We start from the raw sequence: 27,419 nt of genomic DNA, 5'->3' as shown, positions 1-27,419 counted from the left end.
AGAATTTGGACGATTCCGAGTGATTCCAGTATTTCCAGTGCCGTTTTCTAAGTCCCCAGTGTCCTTTCGACAATCTGTGAACGAGTCCCTTTAAAAATCGTTTATGGCGTAACTACTTCACAGCTCTGAATCGCTTTATGCAAATTATCTATTTATTATGTATATATGACGTGTGTTGTAGAAGGTTTTTTTTAATTCCTGCATCCTGCCGTGCTCTTGACATTTTTTTTCGCGATTATGGTTCAGTATCAAACGTTAAATCGGCACAGAGTTTTACAAACGGGTGATGGTCGTTTCGTGCCACTACCAGTTCGTGCCACTGATATTTCTGCTTCTGCTTGATACGGTAAAGGGCCAGTTACGGCATAGTACACCGGGGAGTTCGGCGCCTATTCGAAATGAAGGGCAGACTTAAAGCCCTCAACTGTCTCTGCGTGGACCACTCTACTGTCCAGGTGATTCCACTCTATGATGGTTTTCACGAAGAATGAGTTTTTGTATTGTTTGAGTTTTTCACCACAAAACCTCTATCGTTATTTATCACGTGTTTATCTATTATATTTGATGTAACACAGTCACTTTATTGTTTTGCCTTTATTTGCCTTTTAACCCTTGCTGGTTTCAAGTGGTCGGTTGCTGGTATAGCTGGCACCAGCCCCTCGGTAGAGCATCACTAGACGGTTGATTTTACGCCGTTCTTGTAGAGGTGGTAATTCTAGTTGCGTAAACATGTTGGTAACGATGCCTGCCGTTCTTGATTTGTAGTCTCCAGTTATGGAGCGGGCAGCTTGTTTTTGCAAGCGAGTTAATTTGTCACGATATTTGTGTAGGAAGGGATTGGACGTTCTTTCTTCATTATTTTTCATAATCGTTTCATGTAGGGCTGTACTATCTAAAAAAATATCATAGTTGACTCGAAGGCATGTTTTACACTTTAAACTATTGTTCGGGTTTTATCTTTCGAGATAATGGTAGGGCATAAATATGTGTTCACGACCGAATCCCTGCAATATGCTTAACTTGGAGACTAAAGTAAAGCCTTGCACTGAAAACGGTTACATTCCACTAAGAAACGGCCGAAAAAAAAGTTGCAAAAACAGTCGATTTTGATTCGTGTCAAGTTCTTTCTTGGTTTGAACATGACCTATTTTTTATTGCATAAATCGATTCCGCTTAGAATGGCCTTTAAGAAAAGGTATGGTTATGGGGGTCTCTATGTGCAAAATGTTGCATTTATTTTCGCTCAAAGTTGTCGCTTTTACATTGAATTATATAGGGAAACTATTTTGTATATTCTGACCTACTAACATGATAAAGCTTCTGTAAGACCGTGACTTTTGACATTCGCGAAGATCGTCAGAAAATTAACGAAGTATGCCAATTGTAAGTAGAATTTGACTATTTTGCATTGTCTTACGATTTTTTAGTGTAATATCAATACACTTTTGCGGTTTGATTCATATATCAATGTATTTATCGTGTTAAGCAAACAATTGTAAAATGTGATATACAATTCGGACAAAAACGGATCGGACACATATGTTGTCGGCGAAACGGCATTATGGGAATACATAGAAAGTAACTAACTATATAACTGAGCTATTTTTCAATTGAGTATTACTTGCAAGTGTTTTAAATGTTGATTTTATTGTTTAAAAAACGTACACAAAACAATGATGCAACTAGAGTTGCAATCATCCAACCTCCACCACAGCTTGAGTACTACTTACCTTATGAGAGGGTGCTGGAGGTTTCGGTAAATGACAAGTTCGGTAAATTGATTTATATAGTAAAAGCCGTGGAGGTTTCGGTAAATTGATTTTATAGAGGAGGTATACCTACAACGAGGTGTTAATGACACCTATTATCGGCTTACAATAACATTAGAGGCATTTATTTGCAAACTGTGGATTAATTTTGAGTTGAGTAATTAATGCTATGCCTAAGGTAAAGAATTAAGGGAAATGAATGAGCTACCTCTGAAAAACGAATTCTGTTAAGAAATTTTTGGTTAATTTTACGATTTAAATAACGCAATACTGTTGTTTTTTTAATTGGTGCTTTTATTTAAATAACATAATAGTAACATAATAGTAATAAGAAGTAATGATTTATGGCGGAATCAATGTAAGCTCTTCAATTAAGTTTAATGCTATTTTAAAAAGTTTCTTGTAAAATATGATTTAATAAAAATGATTTCATGTTGAATTTTATATTTATTTATATGTTTTATTTTTTCTTTCTGGTTGAGAAAAACACAAGAAAAAAAAACAATATATAAAATTTAATACGTGTACGTAATTAATAAAACGTAATATAATGATACGCGTTATGTTTTATAATTATGTTAAGTGCGCGTGCCATTGAACGTTGAGTTAAGCGAAGAGATACACATAATTGAAAACTGATAAAAATGACATCTAACACAACGCCAGCAGAATGAATACACTGTGTAATAGCAAGCTGCTGTGATGATCATTATCTTATCAACTTAATACACAGGCACCTGGCTACTGTACTGGAACAATGGGTTTTACGGCCAAAATAACTGATATCATTTTTTGCCCAAACAAATCGGTTCAATAAAAAATAATAACTGATTTACTTTGTTATCCGTTTTATTTAGCAACAAGTATAACATGGATGCAATATATATATTTGAATATTTCATGTCATTTAAAACAATAATGAGGGAGTAATCACATATTAATAAGATACATTTTTGACACACTACAATATTAATACGCCACATTATTATATTTTTTTAACTGATACGCTTTAAGTAAGGTTTTTATCAACTAATTGTTTAAAAACATATATAAAATGCAAAACGATCATGACCTAAAGATAAACTTTTAATATATAATTTACCTCCATCGATTAGAATATCAATAGGTTGCAAGCCTGGATAATTAATAATAACACTTTGCAAACATCTCTAATTTGATAAAATCAAGTCCGTACATTTAAACAGATAAATTAATTAGTGCCAAACAACTCAATTAATGTACAACAAAATTAATCCACAGTTTGCAAATAAATGCCCCTAATGTTATTGTAAGCCGATAATAGGTGTCATTAACACCTCGTTGTAGGTATACCTCCTCTATAAAATCAATTTACCGAAACCTCCACGGCTTTTACTATATAAATCAATTTACCGAACTTGTCATTTACCGAAACCTCCATAACCCTTATGAGAAGTATTTATGCATTTATTATCAATGCATTCAATATTAGCTAGATGCAAGTAATGTCAAACAAGTATTTATGCAACTTGCAGTCAATCTTTAAAACAACAATCACAACAGACACTGCTTAACTTCATTACAATGTATTCACATCACTGAAAAGCAAGGCCGATTATATATAATTTCAATTATAACCAGAAAGATCATATTTTTATATGGTTGCAACAACATTTAATGAATTTGCCAACAAAACTGTAACATTTGAAATAGCTTAAAGTAACCTGAATACTAAAAAACCCTAATATTTCGTAAAATAAAGTTAACCCTGTACCAAGAACATTTCAATTTATTTACTCAACTCCTAAAAGATTGCCACGCTAGATGTGGTCTGGTAACATACATTAAACAAGATACAAAATGCTCTTTTCAACAAGTTTTTTGCGTGACAATATATATTCAAAACATGTTTATGTACCAAGTTAGTGATTGTGTTTCGTATTAATGGATATTGTTGTGGGAAATTAAAATTCCCAATGGAAGGTTTAAAAAAAAATTATTTTTTTTTAGATCTCAATAGTTTGTTGATCTCCCATCCATATAAGATCAACCTTAGTAAATATAATATTGGATACACTTGTATTCTCAGTTTTTAAGCATTTGTTGTTCGCAAAACAACAACAAAATTAATTTCCCAATTTTAGTAAAAACACCGCAAATTTTTCCCAATCAAAAGGGACCCGGCCCCATTCCCAAAATGGTGAAAAAAATCACTGCTCTAGAAGCAAAGGTTTTTGGCAACCACTACACCACGCAGGCTTTTGAATTTAAACGCGGCGATTGTTTTGCCCAATTAGGAAAAGTACTGGTATCAGCCAAATTGGGAAAAATTTGCACAAAAAAGCCTGAAATTTGTTTTTTTTTTGCTCACAAATACTTTATAATTAATAACTAAGTGTTGTCAAGTTGTCAAGTTGTCAATATTATATATACTTAGGTTCAAGCCAAAGAGCTGCATAGGGACACTAGCTAAATGTTGCATTTATTTAAAAAAAAGTTTTTTGGAAACCTTCAGTTAGGATTTTTTTACAGCATTTGGTAAAGTGCTGTTTTCTGGTACTTTATAAAGAAGGAAAAAATCGCTGCTTGTTGATACATGTGTACATTGTTTTGCTACATTATTGATAAAAAGTGTTCAAACACTTTATTATCAGGTCACGGTCGGTCCGGCCTTATTTAATTCCTTATTTAATCTCAGACTCATAAAATGTAACTGGTAGGTAGAATGATGAATTTTAAGCTATTTTCTGTTGTTGTTTTTTGTCCGCAAAATTTTGTTGTTTTATTAAACAGTAGATGAGAAGCAGTCAAACTAATCAAAGCAAATAATCAGTGCATAATTATGTATTCATCATAAATATTATTAATTTGCAGTCTAGTTGAATTGACCTTACATATATTTTTGGAATTTTACTCGTCATGGTACCATTCCCAAAGAAATGAAGAAAAGCACTGATCTTAAATATGTGATAGAATGTTGTTGTTTAAGTAACTTTGCGTTTTATAGTACATGTTCATGTCACACAAGATCAGAAAATATACAAAAAGCAACATTTAAAGCTATAGAAGCAAGGGCCTAGTATCACAAACAAACTTAACTCACTAGACTCAACTTTTAAGTTTTCTCTCAATTTCTGAGTCAGAGAAGCAAAATGTGCATATTCTTACAGCCGAGAGTTGATATCGTTTGTGAGCTGACACACAGTTTTTTTTTCAACTATTTTGGGAATAGGGCAGAGTCCCTTTGGATTGGGGAAAAATCACGTTGTTTTTACTTAAATTTGGACATTAGTGTTTTCGTTGTTTAAGTACTTTAAGATTGAGAATAAAAGTGATATAAATAATATTACATTTACTATGGTTTTACTTTTTTTCATTTGGAATGGGTTCTCCTACCAGACCCAAATTTGAATTAAAAAAACACACTGCTAAGTATAATGTATCTTGCAGCTGACTGCAGGCAGGGTAGGGGCAGTCACAGCTGTCGTCGTCCCATCAGCTGTTCTGTACGCATCCTACACGCAGCAAGTGCCTACCACTGGAAAAATGGTGAAAATATCAGAGGTATGCACTATGCAACATGGGTATTACCTATTTATTATGAGTCGTACTCTGGCAAAATGTTGCTTAATACATATGCATAAAGTATCATCCCAGATTTGCTTGTACTGTCTGCAAAGGCTAATAAAGTGACACTTTGCAGGGCTCAACATTAACCTAAAAACCAACTTGCCCTGCCGGGCAAGTACTTAGAAAATCTACTTGCCCTGAACGTAAAGCCACTTGCCCAAACATGAAATATCACAATAACTGTAAACATCATATTTTTTAATAAAGATCAAAATGATACACCACAAAACTTTTTTATTTTTTAACATTTAACAAAATGATTACAGCAATTACAGTCTTATAAAAGTCTAAATTAAATGTTCTTTGTTCTTTTTTTGCACTTGCCCGGGCGGACAACTAGATTATAAAATAACTTGCCCGGACCCAACTTTTACTTGCCAGGGGCAATAGGACAACCATTATTGTTGAGCCCTGCTTTGTGCAACACTTTCTGCTTTAACTGGATTTTTGTTAAGCAATGAATTGTATTTTAGGAAAACAGTCCATAAAAGCAGATATAGTTGTCCTTGATTAGCCCTCTGGACTGCATTAATGCCCTTTTTTACCCAGAGTGGGGCTTCATATGTTTAAATAGGTTTTTATGTCCCCAGAACATAGGTTCTGGGGGCATATTAAAATCGCACAGTCCGTTAGTTAGTTAGTTAGTCCGTCCGTCCGGATTAGTGTCCGCTCAATAAGTCAAGCAATTGTCATCAGATCTTCACCAAACTTAATGAAAATGTGTAAGGCAATAACATCTAGGTCAAGTTAAATAATCAGCCAAATTGACCTAGACACTCTTGAGTTACGGCCCTTGAATCATTGTAAAATAGTTTTTTCTCATTTCCGCTCAATAACTCTTGCCAATGTCATAAGATCTTCACTAAACTTCATGAAAATGTGTAAGGCAATAACATCTAGGTCAAGTTCGATAATTGGCCAAATTGATGAAGACATTCTTGAGTTACGGCCCTTGAATCATCAAACAATTGCGTTTTTTCTTATTTCCGCTCAATAACTCAAGCATATGTCATAGGATCTTTGCCACACTTCATGAAAATGTGCAAGGCAATTAAACCTAAGTTAAGTTCAATAATGAGCCAAATTTACGCAGACACTTCTGAGTTATGGCTCTTGAATGATAAAAAAAATTGCGTTTCCGCTCTATTACTCTAGTAATTGTCATCTGATTGTCACCAAACATCATGATGTAACCTTCATATTTAGTATGCATCTTTATTTAGACAGGGCCTTTCTATACGCACACAAATCTTGACACCTGTGGCCATGACATTGAAGTTAGGGTCGGCATTAAGGTTTCAAAAATGTGTTCTGATATTTAGCTGTCTTACATAACTATCAAAGCGTTTTTTGGGGGCATATGTCATCCAATGGAGACAGCTCTTGTTTAGAGTTTTATTTGAACATTTGTATCTATCCTAAGACTATAACAAAGTGAACATATGATGAAATGAAACTTGATAAAACTTTTTTAAATAATGGTAATTAGTTTTAGTTGTTCTTATATCTTTATTTACTCTCCTACAAATTACTTGTTTTTTGTATTATTTAATTTTGGTTCTAAGGGCATTATTTGTTTGTTTGTTTCTTTTCAAAATAAGCACTATTTTTATTGTGTGTGTTTCTTTCTAAATAGATTTGTATGACAAAAAAAAGTCAGTTACTTGCTTGTGACTTTGTTTTGTTTTCTGGTATTGTTTGTTATATAGATATTGTTGAGGTTCAATATTTTATTAATTCACAGGAGTGAATTATAAAGAAAACAAATGTGCTCTGTCCAATTTTATTGATATGATTCACTTGGTTGCTTAAGTAAGACTGGCGCTATTTGCAATCAATAATAATTCAGCAGGCCACAAGACAGCCTTTCTATTCTCCAAAACAACAACTTCTAAAATTGTTTTTTAAGCATTTTTTTTGTTCACTTTCTGATTGGTTGAAGTTATTCTCAATTGTAACATGTTTTTCAGTTACCAATATACCAAGTGCCCAAGCCAGCATCGGTTCAACTGGTACCAGAGGAGATTGGCATGTTGCGCAGTGGTATTTCCTCTGTAAGAACAGCTGTATGGGGCTGGCTGGATTCACAGAAGGTAATGATTAAATATGATTTGCTGTCTGAGAAAACAGGGTTAAATGCATGCGTGGAAAGTGTTGTCCGATATTAGCCTGCGCAGTCAGATATTAGCCTGTGCAGTCATATATTAGCCTGTGCAGTCATGCGTGGAAAGTGTTGTCCGATATTAGCCTGCGCAGTCAGATATTAGCCTGTGCAGTCATGCGATGAAAGTCTTGTCCGATATTAGCCTGTGCAGTCATGCGTGGAAAGTGTTGTCCGATATTAGTCTGCACAGTCAGATATTAGCCTGTGCAGTCAGATATTAGCCTGTGCAGTCATGCGTTAAAAGTCTTGTCCGATATTAGCCTGTGCAGTCATGCGTGGAAAGTGTTGTCCGATATTAGCCTCTGCAGTCAGATATTAGCCTGTGCAGTCATGCGTTGAAAGTCTTGTCCGATATTAGCCTGTGCAGTCATGCGTGGAAAGTGTTGTCTGATATTAGCCTCTGCAGTCAGATATTAGCCTGTGCAGTCAGCTCAGGCTTATCATGGGCGACATTTTCTACTTTTATGGAATGTTTTATTTAAAGGAACTCTTTTCTGAACAAAAAGCCATTCTAGGCAGAAAGTGTACTCCCTGGGACAACACTTTACACACAAGCATTAAGCCCCTTTTATAGAGAGCGGCTCATCATGATAATTAAGATATGAAAATAAACAAAGTTAAACTGCCTGACATATACGTGTAGTTGATATTAACCCTAGAACATTTAACCCGTCTCAAACATTTACCCTAGTCTTGTTAACTGCTCTGCCCCATTGTTAACTGCTCTGCCCCATTTCAGAAGATCCCTGTACTTTTTATCTCGTGGAAGCCGTTATTATTATTTTTTTAATGTAAAAATATGAAACCCGCTAACAGTGTATGATTGGCTTTAAATTATGCTGGTAGTTTGATTATGCATCCTGTGTGCCATAAAAGCGAAAGGAGAGAAAATGAATTTCTATTCATCGTTTTTTTTTTATGTTTCAGGAAACCACAGACAAGATTAAGGAGAAAATGGATATTGGAAAGGCACACACTGAATGTAAAAATGCCAATGTTATGGCCCAGTCTTTACGATAATTATATACATGTATATATAAGCCTAGCTCTTGGAAAATAGCGTTTAATGCATGTGCTTAGGCTAATCTGATACAACACTTTACGCTTAAACTCATTTTAAAAGCGGGAATTGTCTTCCCTGATGAGCCTCGGAATCAACAGGCAAATCTGGGAGGACACTTTGTGCACATGCATAAAGCCCCATTATTCCAGAATTATCCCAAAACGAGGTGCATATATTTAAGTTAAAGGGGCATAAGTCATGATTATCGAACGTCATAGAAACTTTTTCCTTGGGAAGAAAGTTTTATGTTTATTATACCTCGCATGACTTTCCCCGTTTTAAATTTTCATATACCAATTGCTGCATAATTTGAACATACCGTGGCGTTTGAATTTGATTTTTTCCGATTTGGCTATACTTTTTTTTTATACCCCTTGCTTGGGGCTAAAAAAGTAACACGAGTTTTCTGACAATTCCGTTGAAGCGAATAATAGATAGCCCCTTAGTTAAACATATGTAAAAAATCAATGTTGATAACTCTTTTTTTCTTATAAAAAATACTTATGTTTTTTTTAAATACATGGTTGTTCCAGATGATAAAACAAATATCCTAGACATGTATTAATGTATAGTAAATATTGCTCCCCTCTTCCTTGGTAGTAATCACTCTCCTTTGGGGGCAATATTTACTATACCTTCAAATGCCTATGGTATTGTTTATATTCTACGCAAAGTGCCTTTGAGAATGTAATATATGTTGAACAGCATGCTTGGTAGTAACATTGGCATTATAAAGACATCCTGGTGGAAAAGCAAATGCCAAGAGATTCAAAAAGACCGATTTTAGAAGAAAAAAATCTGGCATTGTTATTAAAAAACAAGTTTCTTAAGCATTTAAGGAAAACATATAAGTTTTTTATTACTAGTAACATTTAATACCCATGTTAATGAAACTGGTTCATATTTACAGACACAATATCCAAATTGAAGGGAGATGACGGTGTGAACGTCCCGAAGATATCGGTCGTAGCAGCCTCAGGTCTGGCAGGAATCCTTCTGGGATACAGAAGTAAGTAACAGTGGAGTGATGTCTCTTTTGTAAGTAACATTGGAGTGATGTCCCTTTTGTAAGAAACATAAGAGTTATGTTCCTTTTGTAAGTAACATTAGAGTTATGTCCCTTCTGTAAGTAACATTGGAGTGATTTCCAATTTGCAACCAAAAAAAGAGTTCTGACTGCATCCTTTCAAATCACAAAATATTTTAAGTAAGTCAAAAATGATGTTGCATCCTGAACATGGCTGATGGAAGTGATATCTTTGACATTAATGACTTTATGCAAATAAAAATTGGCAAATGATGAACATTCAAAATATTACCTTTAGAGTGCTTTTTCACTGTTTGGGGATGGAGCCCTTAAGATTGTTAAACATTTTGGTCTTGTGTACTTGAATTAAGAAATTTAGTAGTATTTTTGCTTACAAATGCTATCAAATTAAGAATAAATGTTTTAAGCATACTTTTTTTTTAAGTTTCAGTTCATAAGAGTTGACTTTGACTTTATGATTTGCCCGGGTCCGTATTCACCAAACAATTCTTAGACTAAAGTCTAAGAATAAAGAAATTTCTTTAAATTAAAATATTCAATAATTTCTTTAATTTTGAGTCAAACTTTGCAGTTAACATTTCTATCTATATTATTATTCATATAGAACATTGTGTTAATGACATAATCACCAGTGGAGGCCTGTGTATATTCAAACACTGAACACATTTTTCTTGGTTCTAAGTCTATTCTTTATTCTTAAGTCTAAGAATCTGTTGGTGAATACGGGCCCTGGTATAAAAATCAGTTTGGTCATCATTCCATTAGGAAATGTAGGCAGTAATTAGTTAAAAATATATACTTTTTGTAAGTTGAAAAATGGCCAAATGTTGCCCCAAAACTTAAACAAAAAATAACATTGCTTAAACACGTTTAAGACACCAATATTTAAAATGGTTGTATTACACAAGGGAAACAATTGATAAAAGTATAAATAATAGTGTATTACATGCAAAGTGTAAACATGCTTTGTTGCATTAGAAACAAATCATTAAGAATTCACTGCTTTTCTTAAACTTGTCAAATACATTTTTTTACCCTTTTTTGCACAAATGTGATAATGTAAATTTTGCAATAATTATATCTATCTTTCTAAAGTTCTATGGATAGACTTTTGTGAATGCAATGAATAGCATTTAAACAAAAACAATTAAATGCAATATGCCTCCAGTAAATGTAAATAAGGATATAAATTTCTCATTTTCAGGCAGTGTAGTATTTGAAGAAACATGGAAATTCCAAGCAAACAATTTTCTGTGTACATGCTTTTTTTAAGGATGGTTACTTGTAGGTTTTTAACCTTTTATAACTACTACCTGCAACAAGTCTCCTGTACTGAATGAGTGCTTTAACTAAGATTTTTGATGAGCAGGATGCTCTTATGTTAACCCTTTGCATGCTGGGAAATTTGTCATCTGCTAGAATGTCGTCTGCTGAATTTCTAAAATTAGCATTATCTTCATTTTTTTTCAAAGAATACTATTACATAGAATAGCAAACAGATTTGATCCTGATGAGACGCCACATTCTGTGGCGTCTTATCTTGATCCAAACTGTTTGCAAAGGCCTTCAAAATTCAGTTCCAGCACTGAAAGAGTTAAAAGGGCACCTAACCGCACTTTATTACATCATCCATGGGGAATATTTTTAATTAAGCATGAATTATATAAATTTTGCTAAAATATTTGATTTACATGGGCATAGGTGGGGGTCCAATTTAGCAGGATGCTGCACCCTTTTGTTAAGGACCAACTGGATAACTGAATTGACATAATTTTCGGATTTTGGTTCCAGGCAGTGTAGTGAAGAAACTAGGTATCAGTACGTTTGCAATTCTTACTGCAGCTGCATTGTGCTATCCCAACGAGACAGTGGATTTAACGAAAGAGATTTTCAATGAAGTCAAGACTTCCATCACAGGTGCCACGGGGTGAGTGATGATGGCCAGTACAGGGCTAGTATTCTCCAACCAATTCTTAGACTCAAGTATAAAAATAAAGCAGTGTTCTCTATAAACATTTTAGCAATCAGTTAGATTTTCAAAGTAGCCAGTGACTAAGCACTAAAATAAGGGTTTTTGAGCCGTTTTGAATTAATATTTTTTGGGAAAGTAGCTGGTGCTTCTGGAGAACACTGCAAAAAGAATATTTTTGAACATATTTCTGGAATATAAATGAATAAATTGTTTCACAAGACACAACATAATAATTATAATCATGTATATAAAACAATCATACCATATTTCGTGGATTAGAAGACCAGCTTCTATAAATTTCTGTATTCTCTTTCTGTTTAAGGTCCAGTGAAAAGAAGGATGACTCGTAGCAGAAAGAGCATATTGGGATCGACCATTTAAGTAGACCGGGACAATGTGTTTATTTTTTATCATTCTATGACAGATCACAATGCTTCAATATCTTTCGAAGGGTTGTGGATTAGGATCAGACCAGACAAACTGAAACATGTCTTAGCAACAACGTGCCTGTGTAACATTTTTTTTTCATTCACCAGACAAAAATAGACACAATTCAACTCAAAAGGGAGATAATAGCCTTTCTATGAGCCTCTGGTTTGCATATATCATAATTTTTTGGCTATCTATTGCTGTAACTTGATTCAACCTACACAATGTAAAAAATTTAAAAGGTAACATTTTAACATGTTAGTGCTTCAGTTGTATGCGATTGTCAGATAGTGTAATGTGCTATATGAATGTTGATGTTAGATTTGTGATAAATATTGTCAGACCATTTACAAAGCTATGGACTTTCGAAAATGAATGAAAAAAGTGCAAATCATGATTTTGTCCATTTTTATTCTAAAATAATGTCCAACATACATAAAACTTTGTAAAATAAAATTGTAATTTTTTGTAATTGTCATTTTATGTTTAATATAGTAACAACAATAACAACAACTTATCAAACAACTAAAACCATAATAACATGATACAACAACTATGAAATGGGACTTTGGTTAGAAGGACTACAATTTGTATTGATTCTAATACCACTTATAGCGTTTCTGACACTGTTTGAATGAAATATTGAAATTTACATTCACATTTACTGGTATGTAAGAACAAGTGAAATATACTGGCAATAGATAATGATAACAATGGGCCATCATACTTATAATCAGATCTGGTAAAAAGCAGATGCAAAGTTTGGAGATGAAGCCTTAGAAACTTAAAAATCTTGTAAGAAAGGTTAAATTAAATATAGCTTTCTAAGGGTCTACAAATTCGGAAAATAAGTATCTCAGTGGTAAAGGGTTAATTAATTACAATTCAATTCCCCACAATGTACATTTAATTAAATATACCCCATTGAGCAATGTGGCAAAATGTTAACCATGCAATCAGAGACAAAACTCTTGTAAAAAGGTTGCTTTTATTAAATCACCAAGTTTCAAAAGACAAAAACATGGGATATTGAAACTGAATATACCCAGACTAACTTTAAATATAGATGCATAAATAGAATTCAATTCATATCAACACAATCATAACATTTTAGCACAAGGATAAACCCAGTAGTATTGAAACAGTGACTGATTATGCAGACTAATTCATAGCCCTTTACCACTTAGATACGCATATTTTCGTGTATTTAGTCGCGTAGAAAGTTCAATTTAATTAAAGACCTTTCTGACCAGATTCAAGTTTTAAAAGCTTATTTTCAACCCTTAAATACTGATGAGCAACAAACAGCACAAAACCTGAACAGACTGCAAGTTACTCGCAGACTGTTTGGTTTTATGATGTTTGCACATGGCCATTTTCACTTTGCCTCTGAGAGCGAAAGGGATAGAGAATATCAGGTTACTTCCCTGTTGTGTAATATATCAGTTGAGGCTTATAATAAAAGATCAGAGAGGCTTGCTGACTGTTGATTGATTCATGCACAGCCTTATATACTACACAGAGATAGTGCATTAACCTGTTTTTATGCCCCCGGATCGAATGATCGGGGGTATATTGTTTTTGGTCTGTCTGTCATTGTATGTGTCTTTAATTGTATGTGTCACAAAACTTTAACCTTGGTCATAACTTTTTGCAATTTTTATGATAGCAACTTGATATTTGGCATGCATGTGTATCTCATGGAGCTGCACATTTTGAGTGGTGAAAGGTCAAGGTCATTCTTCAAGGTAAAAAAAATAAAATCAAAGCGGTGCATTAGGAGGCATTGTGTTTCTGACAAACGCATCTCATGTTCTATTTATCATACCTCTACGTCCACATTTAAAAAAGAAATAATGAAATATAATCACTAGAACGCTGAATTTTTAACAGGAATGAATATGATGTTTGATATTGGAATTGTAAATTCATTCACTGACATTATGAAAATATCGCTAAAATATAACAAGAGCATTGCAAAGCAGGTGCCAACGCGCGGCTGCGGGTGCAGTTTTAAATTATTATTTTTTTTAGAGGTGAAAGTGACCTTGACCTTTGACCTAGTGACCAAAAAATGGGTGTGGCATGTAGAACTCGTCAAGGTGCAGCTACTTATGAAGTTTCAAAGTTGTAGGTGGAAGCACTTTGATTTTAGAGCCGATGTTAAGGTTTTAGCACGACGTGGACGGCGGACAAGCTAGCTATGACAATACCTCGGGTTTTCTACGAAAAACAGAGGAGCTAAAAATGGGCTGTGCTCTGTAAAAAGAGGGTTTCATGCATGTGCATAAAGTGTCGTTTCAGATAAGCCTGGGCAGTCGGCAAAAGGCTAATCAGGGACAACACATTTCCACCTAAACTAGATCTTTTAACAAAAAATACCATAAAGGCGGAAAGTGTCGTCCCTAATAAGCCTGTGTGGACTGCACAGGCTAATCTTGGACGACACTGTACTCAAATGCATTAAACCCCTTTTCCCAGAGCGCGGCTAAAATATATTCAATTCAGTGTAAACAGCAGATAAAATAATGTTAACAAGCCAGGGAAGATGTTACTGCAAATTTGTTGATTGGATAGTATATGGATGTTTAACATGGAAAAATGCTTTAAGATTATAATATCTATTAAGAGGTATAACAAGATTTTTTTTTAAACAATCATAAAAGGCATATGGAAACTGGTAGTTCTTTGGGATTTCCAAAGGAAAATAACTCTTCTTATAGCTATATGCTTCAACTTCTAGAAAGTTACAGCATTTACTACTTGACAAGTTACACGTCTAAAACGTTGATGGCTATGTTGTCAACCAAACAGTTTATCACATTAAATGCTGGAATTGAAGTTATGGTTAAATGCAAATATAATCATCAATGAACACAACACAATGGCAAATTGCACAGACCCGCACAAAACAATGTTTAATATAATAATATACACAATGTAAATTGAAAAGAAACCTACACTTCTGTAATACTTAACATCTACATGATATTCTTTAATCTTTATTAAAAAAATATGTTCACTGTATTAATGTTGATTTGTCAATATAACATTCTGGTATTCAGCTATGTTGTGAGTTAATCGTAATTTATTTTCTCTTTCTAAGTAAATTAAATAATTAAATCTTTAACAGATATAAGCTAAAAAAGTAAATTTGGGAATCCATTTATATTCCAAAAAAGGGAGTTCTTTACAATATGGTACAATGCCGATTTTCAAAATAATTATCATCAAAGCAAGTGAAAGATTACCTCCGACCAAGCCTTTGCATGGATTATTTTGAAAATGTGTCGAGTACAAAAATGGGTATCAGTTTCACTTTTAAATGATAAAGAAGTGTTTGCTGTGATTGCTTTTTCTTCCAAAGGTCCTGGGTTTTAATCCCAGATAAACCAAAATATATTATCTACTTTTTTACTAGCTATTTTAATTAGTTAAGACTATTGACAAAATATAGATTCATTTGTATCATGTGTGTGTATGTTTTGCTCCATAAGTGGATTTGCATGCAAACTATCAAAAATAGTAAGTCATCAACTCCAAGCGTGTGAAGTTTGCACACAAAACATGCTCACAACACTTATGAAAATAGTTCTGAATTTTGATCATAAACCTTTAAAGAAAATAGTGAATCAAATCTGAATGTTTTGCTGCACATGAAAATGCACAGTGTCGAAGAACAAAAACTGTAATGTTTTTGATAAACATAAACATACATTAGATTAAAGCTCATGTCTCGTAATATACCATATACTCTCTCATAAACGGACCCCTCCATTTATTTTTCAAAAATACATTCAAATTACTTTATGCATTTCTGTGCATTAAAAGTCAATGCAAACACAAACACAAGGTAAATCTTGGACTGAAATGTTTTAATAATGAGCTACACAGTCAAATTCTTATAATTTTCTAATTGGGGTGACTGTATATATAAAATGATGTCATCCTTTTAACTTCTAATAAACGCCCCCCTTAGGAAAATGTATGGTCCCTTGGGTCATTTATTATAGATTCTACCACGGCACGTGACTTGTTTTCTATATACAAAGATGAAAAACTACCGTTGGTTATTACCCCGATATACCAACAGTTGTTTAAAGTGACATCACTTTGATTGTCCGTGCACATTTTATGAATGAAGAGGACGTCATTTGATTGTAATTGTTGTGGTGACGTCACGTTTTCGCGGAAAAGTGGAGGACGTTCGGTTAATATAATTCTCATTTATAACCTTTAATTGCGGATAACTTATTAATGAAATCCTGTTAGAATCGAAATAATCCACGGCTACGCCCTGGTGGTTTAATTCCTACGCATCGGAACTCCATACCGTTGGTTATTACCGCAATAACCAACGGTTACCCGTGGATTATTTCTTAAATATACGGTAAAAGCATACATTGCAAAAGCTTCTATTGCACAAATACACCATAAATGATCCGTAGCTTATCCTCAAGCAGATTTGATATATAATAATTCTTATTTTACAAAACAAGTCTGTTGAAGTCTCAGTAAACCTTAAACAAATAACCCATTTTGATTGCCCTAATACAACAACAATATTTACATTTTAAAATAATTTCAGTTTCAAACAACACCAATGTTGTTTAGTATGATTGATGAAATAATTTATACTTTTCTCTAAATGGGAAACATTCCAAAATGATACGCAAACATAATGTCAATGTACCTGAAATCAAATGTATCATTCCCAACTTGACAAAACCCCAAATATTGTGTAAAATATGCAATAGAACCCAGAATACTCTACAGCACACAGCAAAAAGGCAAACTTCTAACTTTCATCACTTTTCAAGTTCATATGTAACTTTGCATTACATGGTAATAACTTTTTTCATCAACCAAATTAAATGCAACCATATGCAAAGCTTGTATTGACACATTCAGCATGGGTTCTGACACAGCAATTTATATGTCTGTAAATGCATGTAAAACAACAAGCAGTGTGATAAATGTTCATTTTTCAAACTTTCAATCTCAACTTAAGTCCAGAAATGATATTCATTGCCTTCTATTATATATATATATATTTCTCTCAAAAAAGATTCATTAAAAGAAATCGAAGTCATTGTAAAAATGTTATCTTCACATTCATGATTGAATGGAGATTGTTTGTACCTGTCACATACACACACTGGTCTGTTTACAAAGTTCTTACAACATAAAAGTTCTAGGATGTTTTAACCCTTTTCCACTTAGAAGCAAAGTAAAAATGGCTATTTGCAAACAGCATAAAACCAGAACAGCCTGCAAAAAACTCGCAGTCTGCTCAGGTTTTATGCTGTTTGCTGCTCATCAGTATCTAATTTTTGGAGATGAAGCCTTAAAAACTTGAACTTCGTAAGAATGGTCTTAAATTAAATATAACTTTTTTAGGGACTATAAATGCATGAAAAGTGGTAACGGGTTAAGACCAAAATTATTATTTCTATTGAAAACCTTGACCAGTGCTCATCGTCTTAATTATAATCAAAGTTATCTACCTAGACCAAGTACTTCAAACTTACATGTTTCAAGGCGTTTTAGGACCAAAATTATTCCTTCTTTAAAAATTTAAATAATCTCTTTCAATTCTTGTCGTCTTCATAATCATCAAAGGTGTCACCATGCACAGCCTCCTCTTTAAAAACATTAAAGCTTCAGGACAATTTCGGAACTTAATTATTTTTCTATACAAAATCATGATTAATGGTCGTCATCCTCATAATCGTCAAAGTTTTCTCCCCTGACAACCTCTGACTGGTGGTAGCGCCCCCTGGTGGCAAAGTCCTCGTTGTCCTCGGTCAGCTGAGCTGCAAGGGTGGTAACTGCGGGCGTAGACGGAGCCACGATTATCTCCTCTTGGCTGTCCTTCCCACTGGAGTTTGAAAATAAAGATAACATGAGATTTAAAATATCTCACCCATTTCAATCAGTAAAGATGGATTTATTATCCCCGCCATAGGCGGAGGGATATTGTTTTGGCATTGTCTGTCCATCCGTCCGTCCGTCCTTCTGTCCGGCACTTTTGTGTCTGGAGCCATGTCTTGGAAGTGCTTAGGGGGATTTCCTTGAAACTTGGTATGAGTACATATATGGATAAGAGGATGATGCACGCCAAATTGCATTGTACACCATCAGATAATAACAGAGTTATGGCCCTTTGTATCTTAAAAAATGCTTTTTTGTGTGTCCGGAGCCATATCTTGGAAGTGCTTTGAAGGATTTCATAAAAACTTGGTATGAGTATATAAAAGAGGATGATGCATGTTGGTGTTGTCCATCCGTCCAGAAAACGTTTGTGTCCAGAAGTATAATGGCGGGGGATATCAATTCAACGAATTTGCTTGTTTATTTCTATCTTTAAGTGTTGCTGTTACATTTCTGAGTTTGACAGAGTTTGTAATGATTTATACATATGCAAAGTTTACTTTTTAGTCAAAGCCATTTTTTTTTAGCTCAACTGCATGGAAAGCCTCAGGCTTATTGAAACGCTCTTAAGTTTCCTGGGACTTTAACCAGTACTTGGTGTCTTTGAGCGCGATCGAAAGAACACTCCAAGTGGGGCTCAAACCTGTGACCTCTGAATCACTGGGCACCATCTACACTACGCCACGGTGACCTCTGCAATTTTTTTACCTTTTTTTGTTCCATTTTGCTACATTGTATATTACGACAATTCTTCATCATCATAAGTCTAATTCTATAAAATTTTTAAGTCTGTAAACATTTTGTTTTTATTCAAGTAAAAACTTGAAAACAAAAATTAACATCCATCATTGTGTAAGCAGAAATCGATTAGAATTTAGATAGCAATTCAACTAAAGTAGGGATTTCCCTTGGTTTATAGTACCTGATACAGCGCTGTAGTCCACCTTTGATCCAGGTATAGAAGTTAAATTCAGCAATTCCTGAAACAGAGTAGAAAGAATATTGCAGCATGAGTACAATAAAAGCCCCACTCTCGAAAAATGGGGCTTAATGCATGTGCGTAAAGTGTCATACCAGATAGGCCTGTGCAGTTGGCACAGGATTATCAGTGACATAACATACCTCTTTATGGATATTTTTGTGTACAGAAGGACTCTGCTCAACTAAAATCCTGTTTAGGTGGAAACTGCACAGGCTAACATGGGGCGCACATGTATTGAGCCCTGTTGTCCCACAACCAGGCTTATAAGTATATGTATCGAGGATTTGTAGGTTGGAGGGATTTTCCCCTCTCTATTTACAGTATTTTATTCATGGCTGTCAGATTACCTTCTAGTCCTTCATTGTCTCCATGGTATTTCAGTAAAACATCCATTTGAGATTACGTGGGCTCTCGACCATTTTGTTTTGCACCAAAAAATGCTAGAAATGCTTGATACTTATTCTTAAGAGCTTTGTTGTGGGACAATAGGGTTAAATGCATATGTGTCACAGATTAGCCTGTGCAGTTTCCACCTTAACAGGATTTTAGAGAAGAAGAATCTTTCTTTAAACCAAAAAAAATCATAAAAGCAGAAAGTTTTCTTTCAGCGGTCTGTTAAAGCCAACTCACACTTCTCCGGGGCGAGCTGGCTTACCAGTACTCAGTGCACATACTTATACCAGTAAGTAAAAACTGCCCTAATTGTACAGGAGCTAGGGAGAGAATGGCCGTAAAAATGATTTAATGACCAATACCAACGAAAGGTATGTGGCCGGGCAAAGGATCAAACCTGCTATTCTTTGATATGCAGTCCTGCGTTCAAACAAACCTGCTATTCTTTGATATGTAGTCCTGTGCTCAAACAAACGTGCTATTCTTTGATATGCAGTCCTGCGTTCAAACAAACGTGCTATTCTTTGATATGTAGTCCTGTGCTCAAACAAACGTGCTATTCTTTGATATGCAGTCCTGCGTTCAAATAAACGTGCTATTCTTTGATATGTAGTCCTGCGTTCAAACAAACGTGCTATTCTTTGATATGCAGTCCTGCGCTCAAACAAACCTGCTATTCTTTGATATGCAGTCCTGCGCTCAAACAAACCTGCTATTCTTTGATATGTAGTCCTGCGTTCAAACAAACCTGCTATTCTTTGATATGCAGTCCTGCGCTCAAACAAACCTGCTATCTTTGATATGCAGTCCTGCGTTCAAACAAACCTGCTATCTTTGATATGCAGTCCTGCGCTCAAACAAACCTGCTATCTTTGATATGCAGTCCTGTGCTCAAACAAACCTGCTATCTTTGATATGCAGTCCTGTGCTCAAACAAACGTGCTATTCTTTGATATGCAGTCCTGCGTTCAAACAAACGTGCTATTCTTTGATATGTAGTCCTGCGTTCAAACAAACGTGCTATTCTTTGATATGCAGTCCTGCGCTCAAACAAACCTGCTATTCTTTGATATGCAGTCCTGCGCTCAAACAAACCTGCTATTCTTTGATATGTAGTCCTGTGCTCAAACAAACCTGCTATCTTTGATATGCAGTCCTGCGTTCAAACAAACCTGCTATTCTTTGATATGCAGTCCTGCGCTCAAACAAACCTGCTATCTTTGATATGCAGTCCTGCGTTCAAACAAACCTGCTATCCTTTGATATGCAGTCCTGTGCTCAAACAAACCTGCTATCTTTGATATGTAGTCCTGTGCTCAAACAAACCTGCTATTCTTTGATATGCAGTCCTGCACTCAAACAAACCTGCTATTCTTTGATATGTAGTCCTGTGCTCAAACAAGCCTGCTATCCTTTGATATGTAGTCCTGCACTCAAACAAACCTGCTATCTTTGATATGTAGTCCTGCGCTCAAACAAACGTGCTATCTTTGATATGCAGTCCTGCGTTCAAACAAACGTGCTATCTTAGTTATGTAGTCCTGCGCTCAAACAAACCTGCTATCTTTGATATGCAGTCCTGCGTTCAAACAAACCTGCTATTCTTTGATATGTAGTCCTGTGCTCAAACAAACCTGCTATTCTTTGATATGCAGTCCTGCGCTCAAACAAACCTGCTATTCTTTGATATGTAGTCCTGTGCTCAAACAACTGAGAAAGCTTGCCCTTAGAAAGTCCTTCGAAGAGAACACATTCCATGCAGTAATTGACAACTGCCTATAAAAATAGGAATGTTTTGGGTTTGTTTGTTGTTGTTGTTTTTTTTGTTTTGTTTTTGAGGGGGTGTGGGAGGGAGAAATGTTGTAGAAATAATGTCATCACCTATCTACAAGTATGTTGCCAGGACCTGAATGTGAACTAGCTATTCCCAGACAAAGCCCAGCACTCTACCAACACAGCTTACTGGCATCAGCACCAAATTTACTAAAAGGTTTCAGGGGTTTTAAATGGCATTGGTTTAACATGGTATACGTAGGCAAAGACCATTTTGAAACTGAGTATGCCTTAAGCATCTATTAACAGGGATAAATATGTTAAGTCAACATATTTTCTTTGGTGCAAGTTCTGACATACCTGGAAAATACCCTGGGTTTGCCTGCCCAATATAGACATAGATGATGAATGCCACGACGAATTCCACAAGGGCGTAAATCCACTGGGTTGCAAACATGATCACTAGGCAAACCACAGTCTGTAAAGAAAAGTGAGAACCTTATCGTTCTTGATAAATATATTTAATTATATTAACAACAACAACAGATTGCCAAGCACTATGGTCCCCTACCAGTGAAACTCCACCATTGTCAGTATTTTAAATTATTTATTTGTTGCCATAGCAACCAGAATTCTCGACGTAGGAACAAAATGAAATGATGTGCATAATCTTCATATTACCATCTATCCATGTTTCAAGTTTCATGAAAAAATATGAAGAACTTTTAAAGTTATCGCAGGATCCAGAAAAAATGTGACGGTCTGACAGACAGACATATATACACTTGTGTATTAACATGATTGGATTCTGAGGCATCACACACTATCCAGCGTCAAGAAAGAATGCAGTTAATACTCGCATTTTTTAAACGATCCTTTTTTTTGTAGTTTGATAGGTGTTCTTCAGAAAAGGTTTCAGCAAAAAGATATTTTTGAAAGTGTTTGTCAGAGGGGGTAATCAATAAACAAACCAGACGGCGACATTCATGCTGAAAAAAATAATTTTGTCCCATTATTATTTTTATTAAATGTTGAAACGCCGCTCACTTTCCAGCCATATAAGCAAGAAAATGATTAGCGTTAAAATACCTGTCTCTCCATGGACGTCGCCATCTTGTTTGTGGTCTGGGCATTAAATGTGGAGCCCTGACATGGCAATATTCACGAAGAACTCACCCAAAACACTAGACTAAAGAGTGAGACCATAAGTGGATATGGTGTCCGCTTAGCGACCTCCAGGTCATGGATCTAATACCCATTGTTGGAGCATTCTTTAGACCTCAGCAAAAAAACACCAAGTACTGGTTCTACCCAGGACACAGACTTGAGAGGGTTTTAACAAGCAGAGTGTTTTAATAAGCAATATGCTGTCAATGTCACGAGCTTAAATGTATAGGATTAAACTAAACTAACTCACCCCAAACAGTGACAGCCATCTGTTGCAAAGAAAGCTGTACCAGGACCTTGGCTGTTTGGTGATCTCCATGTTTGGCGCATGTCTGGGATCTGATGAAGAAATACTATACTTTAACACCTATAACGCGCAGTTGTAACCCCCTAAAATTCAATTTTACAAGTTGGTGCACATTATATATTGAGAGCACTATTCTGACTGCTAATTTGTAAAAAATCATTGTGATATCCTAAATATATAAAAACGATGCCATGTTAAGCATAAAAAAAATGAGTGTGCATCATACCTGATAAAGTATGGTAATGAAGAAACAAGAAGTAATCATGGCCCTGAATCACTCACCTAAATTCACATACTAGATTGATCTTAGCTGATTTTTTTTCCTATTATTTTTACTTTGACCAAATTTTGTCTTTTTTTCTACAAAAAATCTATAAATAGAATATGAGCCTCTGTGGTGTGGAAAGTCTTGATTCCAGAGGCATAATTGAAACAACCTTGGTACAGAACCCGTACATGATGCTAATGACCAAATATCTTGGCTCAAATACAACTAATGCTTTGGGAGATTTTTTAAACACTATTTTTATACGTATAAACATAAGGTGAGCTAATACTATTCAGTATGGTCTATTGGCCTGTCTTTTTGCCAACTATTTAGAGATTATAAGATTATAAGAAATTAAATCAAGAGAGTTGTGCATAAATCTTGATTGTTTTTTTAGTGGAAATTTCCCCACATTTTACAGTATCTCAGTCTTATTGCAACAGTCAGTTAACCTATTCACACTTTCTGTAATCTGCTGGTTAACCAGGAAAGATTAATTAGACAATTAGTCTTTCAGATACAAAAAGGTTACATACCACCCTCTTTTCCCAAAAGCACCTGCGAGGCATCGCCAGCCTCTGAGTTGTTGTCCAACGACTTTGACCTTTTCCTTGCATCAAAATCAGGCTCCGTCGGCGACGCGGGGGGCAGTTGAGGTACTTGCTCTACTCCCCCTTTAATAATTATATACAACACCTCAAATACATATGAGCCTTTCTCTGTGAAAATGGGGTAAAAATCCTGTGTGTAATGTGTCATACCAGATAAGCCTGTGCAGCCTGCACAGGAAGATCAGGGACGACACATTCCGCTTACATGATATTTTTCATTGACAGAATGTCTCTTCTTGCCAAAAATCCAGTTCAGGAGGAAAGTGTCGTCCCTCCTTAGCCTGCAAAGGCTAATCTGGGACGACACTTTCCGCACAACCATGAAGCCTCATTTGACAGAGCAAGGCTCATATATACAAATTTAACAACATCTCACATACATACGTAAATAATACTATTATGATGATGATGAATACATACCTACACCATATTTAATTTGTCATTCTACTTTGTGTTCTTTCATTTTATGCATTTTTATAGTCTATCTTTTTATGTAAAAAAAATTAACTTACCATGGTGGCGCAATCTTTCTGGAAATAGCTTATCCAAATCGTTCCTCATTGTCTGGAACGAGTCCCTGTATGGCCCGGGGTTCACGGAACCATAACCCGGCAACCGCCTTGACACGGGATCAGATTGACGACGCCGTTTCTCCTTTGTACCGTAATTCAATGGAATAATAATGCACACAAAAATTGAAGAACTATTTATTAAATTTTATTTTTGCTATTTAATACAAAAGCTTTTTGAGTCCCAAAAATATTCTTGTCAATCAGATACATGCGAGACCCTTAACCGAAACAACAGGAAATTGTAAATCCTATATCTTGGTCTATCATGTGCTATCTGACCTAATTTTATACAACAAGAGGGCCTGAAAGGCCCAAAGTCGCTCACCTGAGATAACAAGATATTATTGGGACAAATCTTCTGACCAAGTTTCACGAAGATCGGAAAATAAATGTTGCCTCTAGAGTGTTAACAAGGTTTTACTATAGCCATATAAGGAAAAATGCCCCGCCCCCTGGCAGCCATGTTTTTCAACCAACCGGCATCATTTTTGAACTCATCCAAGATATTATCGGGATGAATCTTCTGACCAAGTTTTATGAAGATCGGACAGTAAATGTGGCCTCTAGAGTGTTAACAAGATTTTACTATAGCCATATAAGGAAAAATGCGCCGCCCCTTGAAAGCCATTTTTTTTCAAGCAAACATAATTATTTTAGAACTCATCCAAGTTATTATTAAGACAAATCTTCTGACCAAATTTCATGAAGATTGGACAATAAATGTGGCCTCTAGAGTGTTAACAAGGTTTTACTATAGCCATATATATAGCCATATAGGGAAAAATGCCCCGCCCCTGGTGGCCATGTTTTTAAAGCAACCAAAACCATTTTCAAACTCATCAAAGATATCATTGGGACAAATCTTCTGACCAAGTTTCATGATGATCGGAAAATAAAAGTGACCTCTAGAGTGTTAACAAGGTTTTACTTTAGCCATATAAGGAAAATAGCCCGGCCCCTGTGGTGGCCATGTTTTTCAACCAACCGGCATCATTTTTTAACTCGTCCAAGATATTATTGGGATGAATCTTCTGACCCAGTTTCATGAAGATCGGACCATAAATGTGGCCTCTAGAGTGTTAACAAGATTTTACAATAGCCTTATATAGCCATATAAGGAAAAATGCCCCGCCCCTTGGCGGCCATGTTATTCAAGCAAACGTAACAATTTTCGAACTCATCCCAGATATAATTAAGACAAATCTTCTGACCAAATTTCATCAAGATTGGACAATAAATGTGGCCTCTAGAGTGTTAACAAGGTTTTACTATAGCCATATAAGGAAAAATGCCCCGCCCCCTGGCGGCCATGTTTTTAAACCAACCTGCATCATTTTCAAACCCGTCCAAGATATTATTGGGATGAATCTTCTGACCAAGTTTCATTAAGATTGGACAATAAATTTGGCCTCTAGAGTGTTAACAAGATTTTACTATAGCCATAAAAGGAAAAATGCCCCTCCCCTTGGCAGCCATGTTTTTCAAGCAAAGGTTACCATTTTTGAACTCATCAAAGATATCAGTGGGACAAATCTTCTTAGCAAGTTTCATGAAGATCGGAAAATATATGTGGCCTCTAGAGTGTTAAAAAGGTTTTACTATAGCCATATAAGGAAAAATGCCCCGCCCCCTTGCGGCCATGTTTTTCAACCAACCGGCATCATTTTCGAACTCGTCCAAGATATTAATAGGATGAATCTTCTGACCAAGTATCATGAAGAACAGACAATACATGTGGCCTCTAGAGTGTTAACAAGATTTTACTATAGCCATATAAGGAAAAATGCCCCCCCCCCCCCCTTGGCAGCCATGTTTTTCAAGCAAACGTAACCATTTTCAAACTCATCCAAGATATCATTGAAACCAATCTTCTGACCAAATTTCATGAAGATTGGACAATAAATGTGGCCTCTAGAGAGTGAACAAGGCAAATGTTGACGTCGCACAACGGACGACAGACAAAAGGCGATCACAAAAGCTCACCATGAGCACGTTGTGCTCAGGTGAGCTAAAAAGTGGCTGGTTATATACCCATGAAATACTAGACTGAAGTATGTAATAAATAGGAAAAGTTCAGACAATTAACCAAAAGGTTTAATTTATAAATGAGAATTTTGGCCTTAGGATTAACTTTTCAATGTAACAATGAGGAATATCGTCTGGATAAATTAATTAATAAATTGATAATTTGGTGACGCCAAGAAATTGTTGTTTTCGTAAAGAGATCATTTTCTCAAAAGTTGAATATATAAGGTTATTGCGTCATACCTGGTATCGCAGGTCACGCTCCTGCTGTCGGTCGTAGCTCATGGCAAGGGCGAAGTAGGCATAGTTGACAGCTGTATAGGACATCATGAAGGTGGTGGTCACAATGGGAGCCAGCGAGTTCACGTCACCAATCAGAACGAAGAGAAGGGCAACTAGTGTTATCACGACCAGTGAGAAGATGGGCACTTTGTTCGGACCACGCTGAAAGAAAAAGCAAAGAACTTTAGAGAGCTCTCGTTGAGTTTAAAAGAACAATTTCACAGTTATGTCATTGGCAAGAATACAGACATGAGATATACCCTGCTTCTTCTTTCATTTACACATAGTTTAGTGATTGCTTTCAGGAAAATATTGGTTAAAACTTAACCAATGTTTAATGCTTACCCCATGGCCTAGCACACGAATGACTGGGATGACATTTTCGTTGGCGATTGTCTGAAGAATTCTTGGTGGACCATACAGGCTACCCATACAGGATGACACGGATGATATGTACAGACCCGCCAGCCACACAAAGCCTGTGATAGACACCTGTCAATCAAAGAAAATAATTGTGATAGACACCTGTCAATCAAAGAAAATAATTGTTTGTGCACACTACACTAAGTGCTCTAGAATCTGTCTTAACCCCTTTTCCACTCAGAGACACACTTTTACACTTTTGAAGTCTCTTGGAAACTCAAATTAAAGTATAGAACTTTCTTACTAGATTCAAATTTTAAAGGCTTCATTTCCAACCCTTTGATAATGATGAGCAGCAAACAGCATAAAACCTGAAAAGCCTGCGAGCTACTCGAAGGCTGTTCTGGTTTTAAGCTGTTTGCATACGGCCATTTTCACTTTGCTTTTGAGTGGGAAAGGGTTAATATATAATACCAAGAATCTTCAAGACAAATGTTAACTTTCTTGGAAACATTTAAATGTATAAAATATCTTAGATTCCACTGGTAAACAATTAATCATCCTTTGAATACATTTTCCTAACAAGCAATACATTCCCAGTCATAAACTGAAAAATGTTTCGGTAGTGAAAACATGTTTTGTTTTTGCTAAAAAATGCACGTTATTTTAAAACAGTCTTAACAAAAAA

General features: G+C 35.4%; 2 protein-coding genes across 4 annotated transcripts in view; one reads left to right on the top strand and one right to left on the bottom strand.

Moving 5' to 3' along the window:
- Positions 1-324: 324 nt before the first annotated feature.
- Positions 325-12,521, top strand: LOC127842694 (MICOS complex subunit MIC27-like). 3 transcript variants are annotated; one of them, XM_052372370.1, is made up of 7 exons: positions 325-455; positions 5,199-5,312; positions 7,349-7,471; positions 8,470-8,524; positions 9,516-9,614; positions 11,496-11,580; positions 11,948-12,521. In XM_052372370.1, exons 1-7 carry the CDS (start codon positions 399-401, stop codon positions 11,973-11,975), a joined length of 561 nt encoding a protein of 186 aa, XP_052228330.1. In that variant the 5' UTR covers positions 325-398; the 3' UTR covers positions 11,976-12,521. The 3 variants fall into 3 exon arrangements, with proteins under 3 accessions (XP_052228330.1, XP_052228328.1, XP_052228329.1); XM_052372368.1 differs by having other exon boundaries at positions 339-455; positions 11,445-11,580; XM_052372369.1 differs by lacking the exon at positions 325-455 and adding an exon at positions 1,286-1,383 and having other exon boundaries at positions 11,445-11,580.
- Positions 12,446-27,419, bottom strand: part of LOC127840337 (solute carrier family 12 member 8-like) — a 29,526-nt gene continuing 14,552 nt past the window's right edge. The window contains exons 10-17 of the mRNA XM_052368744.1: positions 26,714-26,860; positions 26,330-26,530; positions 24,002-24,143; positions 23,415-23,552; positions 22,554-22,642; positions 21,497-21,614; positions 18,911-18,968; positions 12,446-17,935 (exon numbers count right to left, since the gene is read on the bottom strand). Of these exons, the coding sequence (XP_052224704.1) occupies positions 17,764-17,935; positions 18,911-18,968; positions 21,497-21,614; positions 22,554-22,642; positions 23,415-23,552; positions 24,002-24,143; positions 26,330-26,530; positions 26,714-26,860 (1,065 nt within the window). The 3' untranslated portion in view covers positions 12,446-17,763. The remainder of the gene's footprint in view (positions 17,936-18,910; positions 18,969-21,496; positions 21,615-22,553; positions 22,643-23,414; positions 23,553-24,001; positions 24,144-26,329; positions 26,531-26,713; positions 26,861-27,419) is intronic.

Source organism: Dreissena polymorpha, chromosome 8, assembly GCF_020536995.1.
Source record: "Dreissena polymorpha isolate Duluth1 chromosome 8, UMN_Dpol_1.0, whole genome shotgun sequence".
In the NCBI taxonomy this organism is placed as follows: Eukaryota; Metazoa; Mollusca; class Bivalvia; order Myida; family Dreissenidae; genus Dreissena; species Dreissena polymorpha.
Note: the sequence above shows the minus strand (reverse complement) of the source record. Positions and strands in the feature narration are given on the sequence as shown.

Coding starts and splice junctions, on each gene's coding strand:
- LOC127842694 (XM_052372368.1), top strand. CDS start 399: ATGAAGGGCAGACTTAAAGCCCTCAACTGTCTCTGCGTGGACCACTCT. Junction 456..5,198: donor TGGACCACTCTACTGTCCAG/GTGATTCCACTC, acceptor TGTATCTTGCAG/CTGACTGCAGGCAGGGTAGG. Junction 5,313..7,348: donor AAATGGTGAAAATATCAGAG/GTATGCACTATG, acceptor CATGTTTTTCAG/TTACCAATATACCAAGTGCC.